This window comes from Chiloscyllium punctatum, chromosome 19 (assembly GCF_047496795.1).
Source record: "Chiloscyllium punctatum isolate Juve2018m chromosome 19, sChiPun1.3, whole genome shotgun sequence".
In the NCBI taxonomy this organism is placed as follows: Eukaryota; Metazoa; Chordata; class Chondrichthyes; order Orectolobiformes; family Hemiscylliidae; genus Chiloscyllium; species Chiloscyllium punctatum.
Window position 1 is genome coordinate 79,130,858 of NC_092757.1, and position 19,342 is coordinate 79,150,199.

The window sequence follows — 19,342 nt, forward strand, 5'->3', positions numbered from 1 at the left end:
AGTGGGCCAACTGTTTCTTTAGTTACCCTCTTGCTCCTTAGATACGAATAAAAGGCTTTGGGATTTTCCTTAATCCTGTTGGCTAAAGATATCTCATGACTCCTTTTAGCAGTCTTAATTCCTTGTTTCAGATTAGTCCTACCTTCCCAATATTCTTCCAAAGCTTCATCTGTTTTCAATTGCCTAGCATCCTTTTTCCTCTTAGCTAGTCTCTCAATTTAACCTGTCATCCATGGTTCCCTAACCTTGCCATTTCTATCCCTCATTTTCACAGAGACATGTCTATCCTGTACTCCAATCAACTTCCCTTTAAAAGCCTCTGAGATATCAAATGTGGATTTACCCTCAAACAGCTACTCCCAATCCATGTTCCCCAGTTCCTACCAAATTTTGCTATAGGTGGCCTTCCCCAGTTTAACACTTTTCCTTTAGGACCACTCTCATCTTTATCCATGAGTATTCTAAAACCTATGGAATTGTGATCACTATTCTCAAAGTAATCCCCTAGTGAAACTTCAACCACCTGGCCGGGCTCATTCCCCAACACCACATCCAGTATGGCCCCTTCCCGAGTTGGACTACTTACATACTGCTCTATAAAATCCTCCTGGATGCTCCTTACAAATTCTGCTCCATCTAAACTTCTAACACTAAGTGATTCCCAGTCAATGTTGAGAAAATTAAAATCTCCGATCACCACCGCCCTGTTGCTCCTACTGTCGACATATTTGCATCTCTATCGCATAATCGTTGTTGGGAAGCCTGTAGTACAGCCCCAACATTGTTACCACACCCTTCCTATTTCAGAGCTCTACCCATATTGCCTCACTGCCCATAGTGCACTCCTTTAGCACAGTTGTGATATCCTCTCTGACCAATAATGCAACTCCGTCACCCCTTTTATCCCCCTCTCTATCCCACCTGAAGCATCAATATCCTGAGATATTTAGTTGCCAATCTTGCCCTTCCCTCAACCAAGTCTCAGTAATAGCAATAACATCATACTCCCAGGTACTAGTCCAAGCCCTAAGTTTATCTGCCATACCTACTACACTTCTCACATTAAAATGAATGCACCTCAGACCACCTGTCCCTTTCATCATCTGTTCCCTGCCTACTCTTCCCCTTAGTCACACTGACTTAATTAGCTAGTTCTTTACGGGGTTCAGTTACTACCTCCTTACTGTCCACTAACCTCCTTATTTGGTTCCCATCCCCCTGCCACATTAGTTTAAACCCTTCCCAACAGCGTTAGCAAAAGCACCCCCTAGGGCATTGGTTCCAGTCCTGCCCCGGTGTAGACCATCCAATTTGTAATAGTCCCACTTCCCCCAGAACCAGTACCAATATCCCAAAAATCTGAACCCTCCCTCCTGCACCATCTCTTAAGCCACACATTCATCCTGCCTATTCTTTCATTTCTACTCTGACTAACACCTGGCTCTGGTAGCGATCCTGAGATCCTACTATTTAACTTGGCTCCTAACTCCCTAAATTCTGCTTGTAGGACTTCATCCCATTTATTACCTATATCACTGGTGCCTAGATGACCACAACAGCTTGCTATTCACCCTCCCCCTTCATAATCTCCTACAGCCGATCTGAGGCATCCTTGACCCCCATGCACCTGGGAGGCAACATACCATTCAAGAGCCTCATTTTCAACCACAGAACTGCCTATCTACTCTCCTTACAATTGAATCCCCTATGACTATAGCCCTTCCACTCTTTATCCTGCCGTTCTGTATGCAGAGCCAGCCAGAATCTGGCTACTACTCCCTTCCCCTGGTGAGCCATCTTCATCAACAATATCCAAAATGGTATACCTGTTTTGGAGGGAGATGACCGTAGGGGACACCTGCATTGCCTTCCTGCTCTTTCACTGCCATTGGGTCACCCATTCCCTTTCTCCCTCAGCAATCCTAATCTGCAGTGTGACCAATTCGCTAAACATGCTATCCACGACCTCCTCAGCATTGTAGATGCCCCAAAGTAAGTCTAATCACAGCTCCAAAGCCTTTAGGCAGTCTAACAAGAGCTGCAGATGGACATACTTCCTGCACATGAAGGAGTAGGGGCACCAGCCATGTCCCTGAGCTCCCACACTGAGCAAGAGGAGCATAACACGGGTCTGGAATCTCCTGCCATTTTTACTCTTAAGTTTAACTTAGTCCAACTGTAATATCAAATAATAGATAAATTAAATGAAAACAAATTTACCAATCACACTATGTACCAGCACACGATAAAAAAAAAGAAAAATATTACATTATCAACACACCATAGTCTTTTTTTTGGTTAGAGGAGGGCAGCACGGTGGCTCAGTGGTTAGCACTGCTGCCTCACAGCACCAGGGACCCGGGTTCGATTCCTGCCTTGAGCTACTGTCTGCGTGGAGTTTGCACATTCTCCCAGTGTCTGCGTGGGTTTCCTCTGGGTGCTCTGGTTTCCTCCCACAGTCCAAACATATGCAGGTTAGGTGAATTGGCCATGCTAAATTGCCTAGTGTTAGGTGCATTAGTCAGAGGGAAATTGGCCTGGATGGGTTACTCTTTGGAAGGTCAGTGTGGATTTGTTGGGCCCAAGGGCCTGTTTCCACACTGTAGGGTATCTAGGCCGGCAGGAGGGAGACACTGCACGAGTAGTGTCTCTGGTTTAGCCACTGTACAAATATATCAGTTCACTCACCTTCCCAGACCGTAATTCAACCGTCCCCACTCAGTTCCTCGCCCTCACTGCTCCCACTACTGCTGCAAAATAGAGGCCACTGATTCCAAGAAATGGTATTTAAATGGGAAATTTACCTTCCCAGGAGCCCCCTAGTCCTCGCTCTCACCAGTCCTACTGCTACTGCAAAATTTCCTGAATTTTGAGTCTGGAAATGATGGAAGTAATCTTTATCAATTCTGTTCAGTCCTCTGCTCCCAAGGATACTGAAAGTAGTGGGGTGATGTTTTGGAGGTGGGCAGCAGTAGACGACAAAGGAAAGCAGGATGTGAAACTTAATTATAGCCAGTTATGAATTATGATTAACTATTTGTGGCTTAGTTTGATTATATTAAATGAGCTAAAGAAGTGGTTTCCCATGCCTTTACCCTTGCCCGAAATTTAACATTACTGATGTTTGGGTACAAAGTGCACCGAGCTGTATTATCACACTATTCAACTAAACATTGACAAGTATTGGTGGGCCTGGTACACCTTCTTGTCTTTTTAATATGTTTGTAAAATAACAACTGTGAAAACGAATGTCAGAAGAAAATCTTCAGTATTCCAGTATTAGAACAACAACTTGCATGTATATTGCCTTTAACATAGCAAGCTATCCCCAGATAGTGCACTCAGTGGATATTGAGTCGAACAAGCCGATATTAGGTAGCATCACCAAATATTTGGGTAATTAGATAGGTTTTAAGAAGGGTTTTATTGTAAGTAAGACAGGAGAGAAATTCCAGAAGGTGTGGGCTAAACAACTGCATATGCACATGGTGTAAAGGGATTGGAAAAACACAAAAGATCATGGTCAGAAGAACAGACAGTGAGTGAGTTTTATGGCAAGGAGGGTTTTCTTTTACGGATCTATTCGCACTTCGTCCTCTGTAATATGGATATTTTTCAAGATGTCACCATCTATTTCCCTACATTCTATATCTTCCATGTTCTTTTCCACAGTAAACACTGATGCAAAATACTTGTTTAGTATCTCCCCCATCTCCTGCACCTCCACACAAAGGTCGCCATGCTGATCATTGAGGGGCCCTATTCTCTCCCTAGTTATCCTTTTGTCGTTAATGTATTTGTAAAAACCTTTTGGATTCTCCTTACCTCAATTTGCCAAAGCTATCTCATGTTCCCTTTTTGCCCTCCTGATTTCCCTCTTAAATATACTCCTACCGCCTTTATACTCTAAGGATTCACTTGATCTATCCTGTCTATACCTGACCTATGCTTCCTTCTTTTTCTTAACCAAACCCTCAATTTCTTTAGTCATCCAGCATTCCCTATACCTACCAGCATTTCCTTTCACCCTAACAGGAATATACTTTCTCTGGACTCTCATTATCTCATTTCTGAAGACCTCCCATTTTCCAGCTGTCCCTTTACCTGTGCACTTCTGCCCACAATCAGCTTTTGAAAGTTCTTGCAGGCAAACCGTCAAAAATTCTTGTTTGAATAAAGGGAATATCTTGGCAGGGAGGTCTGATAGTGCCAGTCAGAAGGGTCTAAACTAGTGTGGCAGGAGTTGGGAACAAGACCAAAGATGACGCAAAGCTATCTGTTAAGGCCCTTGCTATTTCCTCACTTACTATCCTGGGGTGGATCCCATCTGGCTCAATGGACTTCTCTACCTTATTGGTTAGGCAGCATATCACAGCTGTGATGAGGGAGGATACCCTGGAGGGATCTTGTAGCAAGACATTATGGGTAGAGCTCAAGAATAGGAATGGTGCAATCACAATGCTGGGATGGTATTACAGACCTCCCAGCTGCCAGTGGGAGATAGAAGAAGAGATATGTAGTCAGATTCTGTAAAGATGTGAAAGTAGCAGGGTTGTTGTGGTGGGTGATTTTAACTTCTTACATATTGACTGGGACTCCCTTACTGCCAGGAGAGTGGATGGCAAGCAATTTGTTAGTTGTGTCCAGGAGGGATTTTTGAAACGGTGCGTAGATAGTCCAATGAGGGAGCAGGCCATACTGGACTTGGTATTGAGAAATGAGCCCGGCTAAGTGATCAAAGTTTAGCAGGGTCGCATTTTGGAAGTAGTGACCATAATTCCGTACATTTTCAGATACTTATGGATAAGGACAAGAGCGGACCTTGGATTAAGGTGTTAAATTGGGGGAATAGCAATAATAACTGAATTGAAGGACGTGGATTGGGAGCAGCTGCTTAAGGGTCAATCCACATCTAACATGTGGGAGTCTTGTAAAGACCAGCTGATTATAGTGTAGGACAGGCACGCTCCTATAAAATGAAGGACAGGAATGGAAGCATTCAGAAACTCTGGATGACAGTGGAAATTAGTCAAAAAAAAGAAGCATGCCTAAGGTCTAAGCATCCAAAAACTGACAAAATCCTTGAAGAATATAAAGTAGGAAGGAGCTCAAATGGGGAGTTGGGCTGCTAAAAGGGGCTATGAAACGTCCTTGGCCAACAGAGTTAAGGAGAATCCGAGAGCATTTTGTTTATATATTAGGAGGAAGAGGGTAGCTACGGAAATAGTAGGCCCACTCAAGGATAAAGGAGGGCAGTTATGTGTGGAGCCAGAGGAAATGGGTGACATCCTTCATGAGTACTTTACATCGGTATTCACTAAAGATACGGCATGCGGGATGTTGAGACTACGGAAAGATGTGTGACTCTCTCGGGAAAATCAATGTAATGAAGGAGGAAGTGTTGGGTGTCTTGAAATGCATTAAGGTAGAGAAGTCCATTGAGCCAGATGGGATCCATTCCAGGATAGTATGGGAAGCAAGTGAGGAAATAGCAGGGGTCTTAACAGATAACTTTGCGTCATCTTTGGTCTCAGGCCAGGTTCCAGAGGATTGGAAAGTAGCCAATGTTGTTCCTTTGTTTAAGAAGGGAAAATAAGATAATCCACAAAATTACAGGCCGATGAGCCGCAAGTCAGTGATAGGGTAGCTGTTGGAAAAGAAACTGAGAGACAGAATTTATTCACATTTGGAATGAATGGATTTGATCATGGTAGGCAGCATGGGTTTGTGCAGGGAAGGTCATGTCTTCCCAAATTGATTGAGTTTTTTTGAGGAGGTGACAAGAATGATTAATGAGGGAAAGGCAGTGAATGCTGCCTACATAGGGGACTTCAGTAAGGCATTTAATAAGGTATCTCATGGGATCCCAGGTGTATTAATGAGATGGATACAAAACTAACAAATCTTGAGATAGTAAGGATGGCAAAAGTATTCTCTGTCATTAATCATCTGAAGCCCACATATCCATAGCTAAATGCAGAAATCTCCCATAAGGTACTGCTGTGAACTTTACCTTTCATTCTGCCAGATTTGTGATCAAAGATCTGGATAAGTTTATACCTTGTTGAACAAGGTGTAACGTGTGTTTTAATGGTATACGAAGTTCACGCTGAGCACTCTCACTGGTCCTGAAAAACTAATTGATATTTGTGAAATTTAAAATCTCTTCATTTTATATTTTTTAAAAATCACACTTTTGAAATAAACAAGGTTTCAGAAAAATGCTACACTGTTGCAGTTCCTTCCTTAATGCTGCATGTAAGTCCTATTTTAACCATTATTTACTTTGCTCTCTAAAGCTTTAATTAAAAATGAAAATGCTAACCCTACTTAATTGCGTTACTGATGGTTGGAGGTCCCTTGATTTGGCACCACATTCAAATGGAACTCAGAAAAAGGGTAAACCATGCCAGAAACAGATCGCTAGATTTTGATATGTAACTTTTTTCAAGGTCAGTGGTTTCACTATCCCTTTGCCAATAACAGTGAAATCTAGCTATGTTAACTCAACAGAATACATAAATTTTGGTCTCAAAATTTATGTCTTCTGTACATTCCCATCCAACATCTACAGTCATTGTTTTTACCTATTCTCATCCACCAATTTATCCAAATAAAACATAATAAATGAAACATTTTCATATGTAGCCTTCTACCACCTCAATAGATACCAGAGTGCTTTAAAGCCAGTGAAGCACTTTTGAAGTATATTCATCTTGTAATGTACAATGGCCAATTTGTGTGCAGTAAGATCCCACAGTATTATGATAATGACCAGATATTTTGTTTTTTCGATGTTGATTGAGGAGCAAAGGTTGCCAGTACACAAGGAATAATATTCTTCCTCTTTTATAAAATGGTCCCATGGGATCTTCTCCATTCACGTGAAAGATCAGACAGCACCTTGGTTTAATGCATGATCTACAACTTGCATGGTACCTCCAGTAATGCAGTACTCTCTCAGAATAGCATTGGAGTTTTGGTCTAGACTAATGAGCTCAAAACTGTGGAATCAAAGGAGCCAACTGGTTTTCAAATAGTGTCTCTCACCTGTAATTGCTGCAGAGTGTGCTGTCCCTACATCCACATGCACAATATTCCCTTCATTAAGGGGGAATGATTGCACAGGAGTGAAAACATGAACTTCTTCAACTTGATTAGAGGCATGAGAATCCTCAGCTGCAGTTAATTTATCCAAACCAAGTTTGTTAAATCTGGAACACATATTTAAAACAATGATAGTTATGTATAATAATAAAAACAAATCAATATAGAAATGTATTTTATGCTTTATCACTGATACGCATACTTCTGACTGACTGAAGGAACAGGCATGTTTTACAGAATATACTTCAAAAGTGCTTTCCCATGGACAGATGCTGGTCAACTACAAAGAACCAAGGTTGATATTGAGGGTTACCATATTATTTGATTTAATCATATACTTATTTGATATATCTGAAACCTATCAATGTGTTTAACAATTTCTAGAACAAGCTACTAAACAATCTCCATTCATCTGGCTTGCAGTGTCCTAATGCATAAATGACAAGGAGGTTATTTTGTAGGTATGGCAAATACTTGATAAAGACAATAGAATATCATCGTTCATTGTAAGATGAATTGAAAACAAAACATGGAGGTTACGCTTCAGTCATACAGTGCATCGGTGAAACCATATTTGGAGTACTACGTATAGTATGGGTCTACTTATTTAAGAAAGGGTGTAAATGCATTGGAAGGAGTTCAGTGAAAGTTTACCAAACTAATACCTGGAAGGGCAATTTGTTTTCGAAGGAATGGTTAGATAAGTTAGGCTTTTATTTGCCAGAGTTCAAAAAAGTAAGAGGTGACTTGCTTTAAACATATAAAGATCCTTAAGATCTCAAAAGGGTAGATGTGGAAGAATGCTTGTTCCTCTGAGAAAATGTACAACTATTCACATTATTAAAAAAAAAGGGACATCCCTTTTAAGACAAATGAGGAGATATTTGTCTTTAGAACTCTTCCCCAAAAGGTAACAGAAGTCTTTGAATACTTTTAAGGCAAATTCTTGATAAGCAAGCGCATGAAAGGTTATCAGGGTAGACAGGAATACGGAGTATCCAGATCCAGATCAACCATGGGGCTGCTGAATGGCAGAGTGGGCTAGGCTGCCTAACTGGCCTATTTCTGCTCTGATGCTCATATGTAAATGGAAACAGATACCTCTCAGAGGTGACAGGTACTAACATAACTCTTCTCAAAACATGTTAACTCATATTATAGTCAACTGAAATTAATATTTTTGGGAGGCATTGAAGTTTTTTAATTCTAAAGGCCCTGTTACCTGTTACTCCCACAAGCCAAAATGTGATTTTGTGTTGTGAGAATCATTGAACAGTCAATTCCACATAAAATTTTCTGGGCTTCATGTTCTGCAGGTACACACACTTGCTGAGGAGAATTGTGTGACTCCTGAGATTCCAAGCCAAGCCGACCTGCATTGAAATCAGAAAAGAAAATCAAGAGCTAATTGTGTCAGAAATTAAGTTCACAAGCATCCCGTATATTGATGCTCAAAAACACTTAAATCTCTGACTTTGCCCCTATTATTTCTCAAGTTTCTTAATAATTCACTTTATAACTTGAAACAAACAGCTGAAAAAGTTTTTTATATCAAAGACTCTTAAAGGAAATGAAAGGAATAAACCATTTAACCATTTTTTGCATTAATTTGTTTTGTTGACCAGGTAAACGTATTGGCATTTTAAAAGATAACTTATAAATCAAAACAATACAAATATGAATCAAATAATAGACAAGTCAACAGACTTAATTATGTTTTTAGTTTGATCAATAATTCACATTTTCAAGCAGTCAAGCCAGTTAACTACCAAGGGATTTTATATATATTTGTATCTCACCCCCACCTGATATAATCAATTGAGGTTAATTGTAGCTTCTGAAAAAGGGTATGAAACAAACATGATTGTTGGCAATGAACAGGGGACAAATGACATCTGAAATGCACAAAAATAGTAAAACAGCTGCATGTTCTTCTTCAAGAGTATAAGAATATGATGTTTACAGGGAAGAAAAGATGAGCAATATGGAGTGAAAACAGACTTATGCATCCAATGTTTCTTTAAATCTACCAACAATGCAAAGTAGTCACATTTGGTCAAGATTATCTCTTTGGTTTTTCCTCTCTTCCAAGCATGTGTTAAACGGCCGATTTCACGTATATAACAAAATCATTTTCTCAGTACTTTGCTGTCAGTATGAGACAGAATTGTAAAATAAAAAGGATCAACATTAATTTAACAGAATTGCTATTTCAAGGCCATCAGTGATTAAATCACTGCATTTATGTTGCCCCTTGTGATGAATGTCAAATGACTGAAAGTGCTATCATATGATGCATTACTCTGAAAGGCACCAAACACCAAATAAACAAGCAATGTTGAAGCTTTTCTAAGCACAGCAAGATCAACAGGCTGCAATGAGATTAATAACTATTTAAACTGCGATGTTGGGAGAGGAAAGGAGTATGGCAGTATAGCTCTTCAGAATAGAAGACAGCACATTTCCTAGACTGCAGCTTGGGTCTCAGTAGAAAGCATAATTTATGCAGGCCTCACATTGCAAGTGAGCAACAAGAGGAAAGCCTCCAATACAAACATCTCATTCCCAGCCAGATGAACTTCGAACATTCTTTTCAAGGTGAAAGCAAATACCCACACTGAATTTTCGTATTGTGATAAATGACCAGAATATTAAATGTAAATATCAAATCAGACATTTTATCATCAATAATTATCAACTATACAATAATGATCAGTAATTCTAGCTTAAAACAACAGCAGAACATTGTTAAAGTCTCCGATGTGGCAACAGTAGGGAAGAAAACTTGGAACTTGTCTGAGGGGAGAGGGGTACTGACCACACTTAGTTTTCATCCCTTATTGTGGACATGTGTGCTATGCCTTCAAAACGTTGCTGTGTCAATTCAGTCAGTCACCATTTATCTACCTACTTCCAACACTCTTCATTTCTTGAAATTCTTATCCATACTGTGTCCCTTCAGTAACTCATGTGCATGCAGTTTTCAGTTGTGAACCGAACAGGAATTATTTGGTTCTGAAGAGGAACTTTGTCTCATAACCTCTTGTACATACAGAGGAACCTTGATTATCCAAAGGACTCGGGCAGGGAGTATTTCATTCAGTTAATCAGATGTCAGATAATCGAATGCCAGATAACATAGTTTAGCCGAGCATCGGGACCTTCCGATCTTATCAGATAATCTGAAATTCGGATAATCAAATGCCGGATAATCATGGTTCCTCTGTACATATTACTCAGCACTAGAAAGCAAACAGCAGTCAGAACCGAGCTAGTACTTTTCCTCCTTCATCACAGAATGGCGAAATCAAACAGCAGTCAGAACCGAGCTAGTACTTTTCCTCCTTCATCACAGAATGGCGAAATCAAAAGTAGCACTGCTAATGCTGGCCTGACTGGTATCAGCCTGTTCAGTAAGTACCAAGGAGAGAAGTTGGGAATTCCTTAATATGCAGGCACATTTTCATAGTGAGAAGCTCATTTTACCAACTGAGGGCAGGCCATTACATGAATAATTTTTTCAAAAATGTTATAATTCATTTCATTTTTGAAACACAAGTGGTACTCTGAGCTCAAAAACCCCCAGCTAGTGAAACCTAAACTCCACAGCAGAACAAAATCCCACTCCAGACTCTTGTGTGCTTAATCATTGTTTCCAATCTGGAAGTATCAGGAACCAAAGAAAATGCTTTAGGATAACTGGTAAAAACAAAGCCGGAGGAGATTATTCAAAAATAAAACTCAAAGTTTTCATCATGGACAATACACTACCTGAGAGTGTGATGGAAAGGTTAAATAATAACTTACAAAAATGAAGTGCATATAACATTAAAAGGAAGCATTTGCAGGGCTGAGGAAAGAGCTAAGGAATGGAACTAATGGGTTGCTCCTTCAAAGAACTGGCAAGAGTACAGTGGGCCAAATGGCCATCTTCTGTGCTGTACCACATTATGATTCTAACTGCATTCAAATATACCTGTCTTCTTTAAAGGTGAGCTGTGGGAATGCATTATGACATTGTGTAGTGACAATGGCGTGATAATGGCTTTCTGCTTTAGGAATGTAGTTCATCTACTATGCAGTCACAAATGGGCATTGTTATTTGCTAAAAACAGTGTGTACAAGTACATATAATTCTGTCCTTAGTGACAGATGGAGAGTCAGTAACAGAGTGACAGCAATGCTCACGGCACCCTGACCATACCTTCAGTACATGGCAAGTACAAGTCTAACAGAATACTTTTGCCTGCCTGTTTACTGTTTGACACACTTACATTAGCCCTTGTTCAGTTCAGAAATTGGGGCACCACCAATGTTTGTGTGCTGACCCAGTGTGTGCATGCTACTGAAACTGGCCTACCTCATCTGACAGCAGAATTAAAGATTGTATCAGCAGGAATAAGGAAGCCAATGATCAATGTATAAATAGAAAGGGTCAGTACATATATGCTCAATTTTCCACAATGCAAGCTAAACAAATGCCAATGTAAAAGCAACTATCAACTAAATCACAAGTAGAAAAACTTGTAGTACGTTGCAATTTAATGCTAGATTTACATCAGTGTTAACAAGCCTTTAGGTTTTACACCACAATTTTATTCTAAAGACAACTCCACACCAGCTTCATTTGCCAACAGAAGCTTAAATTCTGGAAAGAAGGATGCTTAAAAGCTTGAGGCAGAAGTGATGCTCACCAAGCAGGAGGCAACAACAAAAACTGGAACTGTTAAGGGAAGTGAGAAAGACCTGTTAAAGAGGAGGATGTTTAGAAGGTTTTTGAAAGCAGAGTAGAAAGTGACAAACTGCAGGATTAGAACTGAATTGCAGAAGTCAACTGTGGAACAGTTACAAATTGGTTAAAAAGACATAGGAACAAAGGAGAAAAGTAAGCCATTCAGTCCCTATCAAGCCTGCTCTGCTATTCTAAACCACCACATCACTATTTTCCATTCATTCTACCCTTTGCAGAACTTTGTAACTTTCAGTTAGATCACCTATCATTCTTCTAATCTCCTGAAAATACAGGCCCAGTGTGCTCCTAAAACAGTCCAGCCATCCCAAGAATCAATCTGGTAAACCTCTGATGTATCCTTTCTACAGCAAGTATATTATTCCTTAGCTAAAAGGACCTAATGCATTACAGGGACTAAAATGTATTTAATATATAATATTCTTTAATCTAAAAATGCAAGACAATTTTGATAATTTACATTAAATTAAAGACAGCATTAAAATACAGATTAATAATAGATAAGTTATCTGGAAGTATATCTTTTAAATATTTTCATCCATGGTTAATTTGCACCAATAATCATTGATTAATTCACTTAATATGAAGCAATTCCATTTTACATTAAACAGATTGATATATGCATTCACTGTGATGTTATGCTTAGAATTTCCCCCAGTGAGAAGAATGTTGTTACTTCAACAAAACTCACAATTAAATAATTAAAAACTCTTCAGAACTTTCAAAACAATTCATTTACATGTCTGAAAATTAAAGCGAGGTGGCTCAGTGGTTAGCACTGCTGCCTCACAGCACCAGCCTCGGGCGACTGTCTGTGTGGAGTTTACATACTCTCCCAGTGTCTGCGTGGGTTCCACTGGGTGCTCTGGTTTCCTCCCACAATCCAAAGATGTGCAAATTAGATGGATTAGTCATGCTAAATTGCCCATAATGTATAGGGGATGTGTAGATTAAGTGCATTAGCCTTGGGAAATATAGAGGGATGGGTCTGGGTGGGACACTCTTCAGAGGGTAGGTGTAGGTTTGTCAGGCCAAATGGCCTATTTCCACACTGTAGGTATTCTATTCTATTTTTGCTCCATTCAAATTGAGACTAAGATAGTTCAGGTTGTAACCTGCCAACCTTGCAATTAATTGCAAGCTTGCAAACAAATCTCATTGAAGTCCACAATTTAGCATTCCATCATGTCAAGAAAAAAGCATAACTACAAGGGTCATAAAAATGCATCCATGTGTAGCATTACATGGCCATGTCAAGTAGATTTCTTGGCTCAAAGGCAAAGGAACAATGCATGGTCTATCTGACCACATCAAATGCTCCAAGACTGAAATTCTGACAAGGTCAATGTTGGATTAGTTGGGCAATTGCTGAAAAGGGACCTTCATTTAGCAGCAAACTTCCAGAATATTATGTTAAATCTAAGAGAAAGTGATTGAACATTATACAGGTTTTTATAGAAGTTTTATATTTCAAATACAAAAAATTCTCACCATTGTCTCCTCTTCCCCAAGAGAACACTTCACGGTCATTGGTTGCTGCCAAAACATGTGATGCCCCACATGAAACCTGGGCAATCTCATATCCAAGCAGTGCCTCAACAATTTTGGGCTGTGGGGATGGATACAGAAACAAAAAGACCTCAACACATTAAGTGCAAAATGCAATGTTCTACTGATTTTTGAACAAACTAGATATGCTTGTTTGGCCTCTCCAAGAAGAACTTTTCTTTTGCAGAAGCCATCAAAAGTGCTGCTATAGTCAATGCAAGAAACTGTTTCTTTAAAGTATATTAGTTTGTCACTTGTTGTCATTATTTCTCCTCACTCCTTTTCCTGAACAGACAATAACTGGAAGTCTGGATATAATTCTGGTCTGGCAGGAGGTATCCATTGGTCTCTTAAGTAAGTGTCTGTAAGTTCTGCATTTGAGTGTAATCCATAATGACAATTGCAATTATGCACAACTTATGCACTGCTTGCTGGAACCACGTAAAACTTGGTTAAAGAGATAGGTTTCAATTCTTACAAAAATAAATGGTAAAGAAAGGTTTACAGAAATAAATCCAAACAATTACAGCTTAGGCAGCTAAAGGTGTAGCTGCCTATGTAGAATAATGGCATAGAGTATGGATAGGCTGTTCTGTAAGGCAGCTTCATGACTAAGTCTGAGTGCTAAATGGCAACTTCATCAACAGAACTACAGCACAGCAAAAACTCAGATATTCAGGAAAGGAAAAAGGGAGATATAGCAAGGAAACAAAAGCTATAAGCATAAATGAAAAGAGGTGTGGAAGAAAATTCAACTTACCTGTGTGACATCATTGAAAGTGCCGTGACCTAAACAACCGCTGCTACCATTTCCAAATGACATTATTATCCCTCTATCTGAAAAAGAATTAATTGTGCAAATGTATAAAATACAGGTTAAACATTAAAAATGACCTAAACAGGAAAGTCTTCTTCTACATATTTAACACAATGCTGCTGAAAAAATACACATTTTGTCTAAGCATTTTTGCTCTGATCAAGACAATTTGCAAGAAAAACTAAAGTAAAAGGAGAAAAAAAATTTATACTGTGCAAGAGTGGTTGACAATCAGATTCTGACTGATAGAGGCATTGACACAGAGACGCACCAGTTACATAATGACTAACACTTAACTGCCAAACTTTATTTAGATATTAAACCAGGAAGGTTGACTCTGATTAGCCAAGACATTGGCCTGAGAAATGAACCATTTTTGCTGTCACTTATTTTGTTGTGTTGAAACAGGCAAGCATGTGTACATGTTCTGTGTATTAATACATGTAGTTTCCAGCACATACAAATATGCCATAATTCAAGTTCAAATGACCATCTTATATTGGTTTGGATTTTACGAGTCCATCAGCATTATTTTCAAGCATTAGAAACAGCTGAAGCAACAATATATTGCCTATTCTCTTCTTCTGGATATAATCTTCATTTTCTTCAAGTCGTCTGAACTGCATATCTTTACCCTCTGAACTCTAATGGCTCGGTCTTATCTCATATAGTTTCAACCAGAAGTTAGTTTCCAATCTCAGTTTCACTCTTAGTTTCCTTGACAATTAGAAGTATTAAGTTTATTTTCTCAGTTGGGGTCTGGCTCAAGAAAATACAAGCTTTGGCCACAGATTTCATCTTGCTATATGCTGTATTTCTGTATCTCTCATAGGAATAACTGAACAGGAGAAATTGTAACCCAGGCTATTCTAAATTCCAAGGCCAACTGCCAGCTTCCCACTGCCATCTCATCTGTGGTGAAGAAACTGAACTCAGATCTAGGAACAAAATACACCTAGAGTTGTGATATTCTAATCTGAGTCAACAGGAGGTTTTAGTACAATATTAAGCTTGATTAAGCAAATTGGATTGCCACCAATTTGGTGGCAATATTTTCAGAATTTGGAAAGTTGCAGTTTCAAAACAGGTACTATTCGAGCGGAACTTTAATTTGTGCAAGGCAACAGTGATTTCTCTATTATTGAAATGCAGAAGTACTACTGTGTCGAAGCATTTATTGCAAAAGCGAGATTTATATGTGAAGTATATTGAAGTACTAATGTTTCAGCAAAAACATTTGGGTTTCTAAGAAAAAACTGCCAATAAGTAAGACAAATGAATAAAAACTACTGCGGCAACAATAACCTGCACTGTGTCTAGATTGTGCTATACAGTTGCTTCTGCTATAACACGGTAGTACTGTTCTCATGTAATCCCATGTTGTAAGAAAATCATGTAATAGCAGCACCGTTTAAACTAATGGGGCTGGAATTGCATTATAACCAATACACGCTTTAAAAGTTTGCGCTTCAGAAACAGTGTCTCCAATTCGTCAATCGTGTTAGAGTGAATTTGCATTAATGAAACGCGCGTTATAGTAGAATGACCTGTTTGAAACTACTTGAACATTTCATCACCATTGGACCACTTTACATGAAGCACTTTAGAACTGTTGATCCTGTTATATGAAATGCCACAGCCAATTTGTGATGGCAAATTCCCACAGATAGCAATGTGAAAATGATCAGATAATCCACCATTATGATGCTCAATGAAATATAAATATTGGACAGGACACCAGGAATAAACCCCTTGCTCTTCTTCAAATTAGCACTGTGGATTATTTTACATCTATTTGAGCTGACAGATAGATCTCGGTTCAATGTCTCAGAGACGGTGCTACCAGTAATGCAGTACTCCTTAAGTACTGCACTGAAGTAAGACCAAATTATTAAATCTTTTTAATGCAAAACAAGTATTTTAGTCACCTGCATTATCCTACCTGTAAGACATGCTGTAAAAAGGTCTCCACAAGAGACATGCTTGATTGCCACTCCAGACTGACCTTCTAGAAACCTAGAGATAAACTGGGGCTGGGTCTGCTCTAAGGAACCAGGGAGAGATATATCTCCAGTGCCTACAGGAGAAGCCTGAAAAAACGTAGGGTCAGTTAGAAGCAGTTTAAGCACTAATTAAGATGCTGTGTATTATCAAATTTCATTGAATTCTGGGAGAGTAACATCACATTAACTTCTTGTGTACACTGTTTTCACTTAACAATTACTCAAAATACAGAAATAATGGGAAATCAATGAGGCATCTGGAGGATTGTGTGAATAAACAGTGGTTACCTGCTCTGAAGAAAAATGAAACTTGAAACATTGTGCTAAATGTTACTGTATGTTGGCAAAGTTTAATTTTTATTGAGTTCCATGGCGGGTTTCTCTCTATGGTGCTGACTGTGTTTTCTTGCACTATCATCCCAAATTCACCTCATTAGCTACTTACCCTGTTTAGCTATGGCAGGAGAAAGTGAGGACCGCAGATGCTGGAGATCAGAGCTGAAAATGTGTTGCTGGAAAGTGCAGCAGGTCAGGATTCCTAAAGAAGGGCTCATGCCCGAAACATCGATTCTCCTGCTCCTTGGATGCTGCCTGACCTGCTGCGCTTTTCCAGCAACACATTTTCAGCTCTGTTTAGCTATGGTGACTCTTTCATCCAATGCTAGCTCAATTTGCCCACTCATTGTTGGTCAGTACTTGCCATTGTTGGGATATCCCAGGATACATCTGCACCTTGGCACAGTGCAACCTTTAGAAGAGCATCTCACACCTGGCCAAGCACTGGTAAGTCTGGAGTTACCTGTATGTTTACAGAGATTCATTCCAGCTATGGCTGAGAAGGCAAAATTGGGTCTCAACTGCGTGAATAGGGATCACGTCATCTGAGCGGAGGGTATGCTACAGAGGAGGGAGGTCCTCTTTCCTCAGGAGTGGCCATGATTCAGAGCCAAAATTTGAGTGGTGCTAGAAAAGCACAACAGGTCAGGCAGCATCCAAGGAGCAGGGAAATCGACGTTTCGGGCAAAAGCCCTTCATCAGGATTTAGGAATGATATCAGATCCTGCCAACTTGGCCCAAGGTTGCCACCCAGATCAGGGCAGACTCCATGATCCAGGGGAATACCCTGCAATACAGGAAGAAGGTCAGTCATCTTCTCTGAGCCGCCAGGCTAAGTGCCACCATCTTCTGCCTATTGCTTCACAGTACCTTTCCTACCGCACCCAGCTCCTGCCAAGGCTCAAGCTCTTATTCCTCATTATTGGATGCAACAACTTTCCTTATTTGCTTCTTCCTACTCCAAACCACCAATGCACCCTCCCCACCCCATTAACCCTGCATGCTGTTTGTACCATCACACCTTGGTCACTTCACCACCTTTCCCCATCTGCACCAGCACTAACAGGTGTGCTACTTACTTTCACCTCAATCAATCCTTCCCTTTTTGACTTCACAAAAGAAAATGGACCATAACAAAGCAAAAAGAGCTTGGGTGGTAGTCAGGTGTTGGATATTTGACTCCTAACTTCCAATGAGGGGAGAAGATCCGGGCTCGGGCAGCAAATACCAGGACTGCTCCTGTGGGATGCCGAAACTGCCATAACCCAATAACCAAAAAAGAAGCTACTCTCCAATTACTACCACCGGGCATTTAATGTTAACATGCCACAATTCTTACCTCTTGTTAGCTTTCATTCTCTCCTTGTCTCCTGCAAACACCAGCAATATGTCCATGGTGTCTGCCATCAAGAGGCACACCCCACAGACATGCTGCCTTCTACTTCTGAGAAGACAGCACAGATTCCTCAAAGGAAACACTGGCAAGGCTCACAACTGGCATCACCCAACAACTCAGATTCTGATACTTCAATGGGCATTTTATCTAGATTAGATTCAGGAACAACAGCTGGTGAGCGCTTAGAGTCATACAGATGTACAGCACAGAAACAACTCGTCCATGCCAACCAGATATTCTAAATTAATTTAGTCCCATTTGCCAACATTTGGCGGATATCCATTAAACCCATCCAGATATCTTTTAAATGTTGTAATTGTACTCACCTCCACCACTCCCTCTGGCAGCTCATTCCATGCATGCACTACCCTCTGCATGAAAAGGTTGCCCCTTAGGTCCCTTATAAATTTTTTCCCTCTCACCCTAAACCAATGCCCTCTAGGTTTGGACTCCCCCACCCATGCATGCCCTTCATGATTTTAAAAACCTCTGTAAGGTCACTCTCCAGGGAAAATAGACCAAGTTTATTCAGTCTCTCCATATAGCTCAAACCCTCCAACACTGACAACATCTTTGTAAATCTTTTTCACTGTCATGATTTCATGACTGGCCGAGGAAGGAAATACACAAGTTGTGGCGGTTAACGGACTGCCAGAAACCAGGCACCTTCTCAGTCCCAGATAGGAGAGGACCTCATGCTGTTGGCAATCAGTCTGACATGCACAATCAGACACAGAACAACATGAAGATTCGTTAGGGGCACTGGGCAAGATAACACAAAGACTGCAGCAACATGGTTGGGACCATGCTGCCTCAGGCATGTGGCTATAGTTCCCTCCTTGGACAGGTTGGTAGCCTCCATGGAGAGACAGGTCCAGGACCCCAAGAGTCTGCTGGATATACACACAGAGCTATACTGCGTTGACCTAACCATTAGTACTCATCAACAATGGCAAGATGATAGGGTGAGGAGGGACCATGAGCACACTCTAGGTGCCTTTACTCACAAGGAATCACGACAATGCCAACAAACACATAGTCTGAAAAAGTAAGAGATACTTGCTCCCGAGAAGCCTCTTCTCAGGACACACAAGACTTGGCCAGTCTTCCAATTCCACCCTGCCTGCTAGCCTTAGCCTTGGGAGGTCAAGTTGAGAAAGGTGCACTTGCCTCTGGGCAGGAAATACTCAGCATGTATGGGCCTTCTAGACAAAAGTGAACCCAGAATCACCCAATCAAACCTTCAAGGCAAATAGGCTTCACTATAGGCCAGGCTTCCTCCATCCAGGTGCAAATCCCAGGACTGCATTCAGACATAGTGACAGAAAAAGAAGAAAGTCAATATTCCGAGGGCACCTAAGTGGCATGGACGATAAGTCACAGTA

At 40.3% G+C, this 19,342-nt stretch overlaps 1 protein-coding gene across 3 annotated transcripts in view; it reads right to left on the reverse strand.

Moving 5' to 3' along the window:
• Window positions 1-19,342, reverse strand: part of nek8 (NIMA-related kinase 8) — a 73,067-nt gene that overhangs the window by 23,500 nt on the left and 30,225 nt on the right. For all 3 annotated transcript variants that reach the window (XM_072589777.1, XM_072589779.1, XM_072589778.1), the window contains exons 8-12: window positions 16,165-16,312; window positions 14,166-14,242; window positions 13,349-13,466; window positions 8,330-8,480; window positions 7,051-7,214 (exon numbers count right to left, since the gene is read on the reverse strand). In XM_072589777.1, the coding sequence (XP_072445878.1) occupies window positions 7,051-7,214; window positions 8,330-8,480; window positions 13,349-13,466; window positions 14,166-14,242; window positions 16,165-16,312 (658 nt within the window). The remainder of the gene's footprint in view (window positions 1-7,050; window positions 7,215-8,329; window positions 8,481-13,348; window positions 13,467-14,165; window positions 14,243-16,164; window positions 16,313-19,342) is intronic.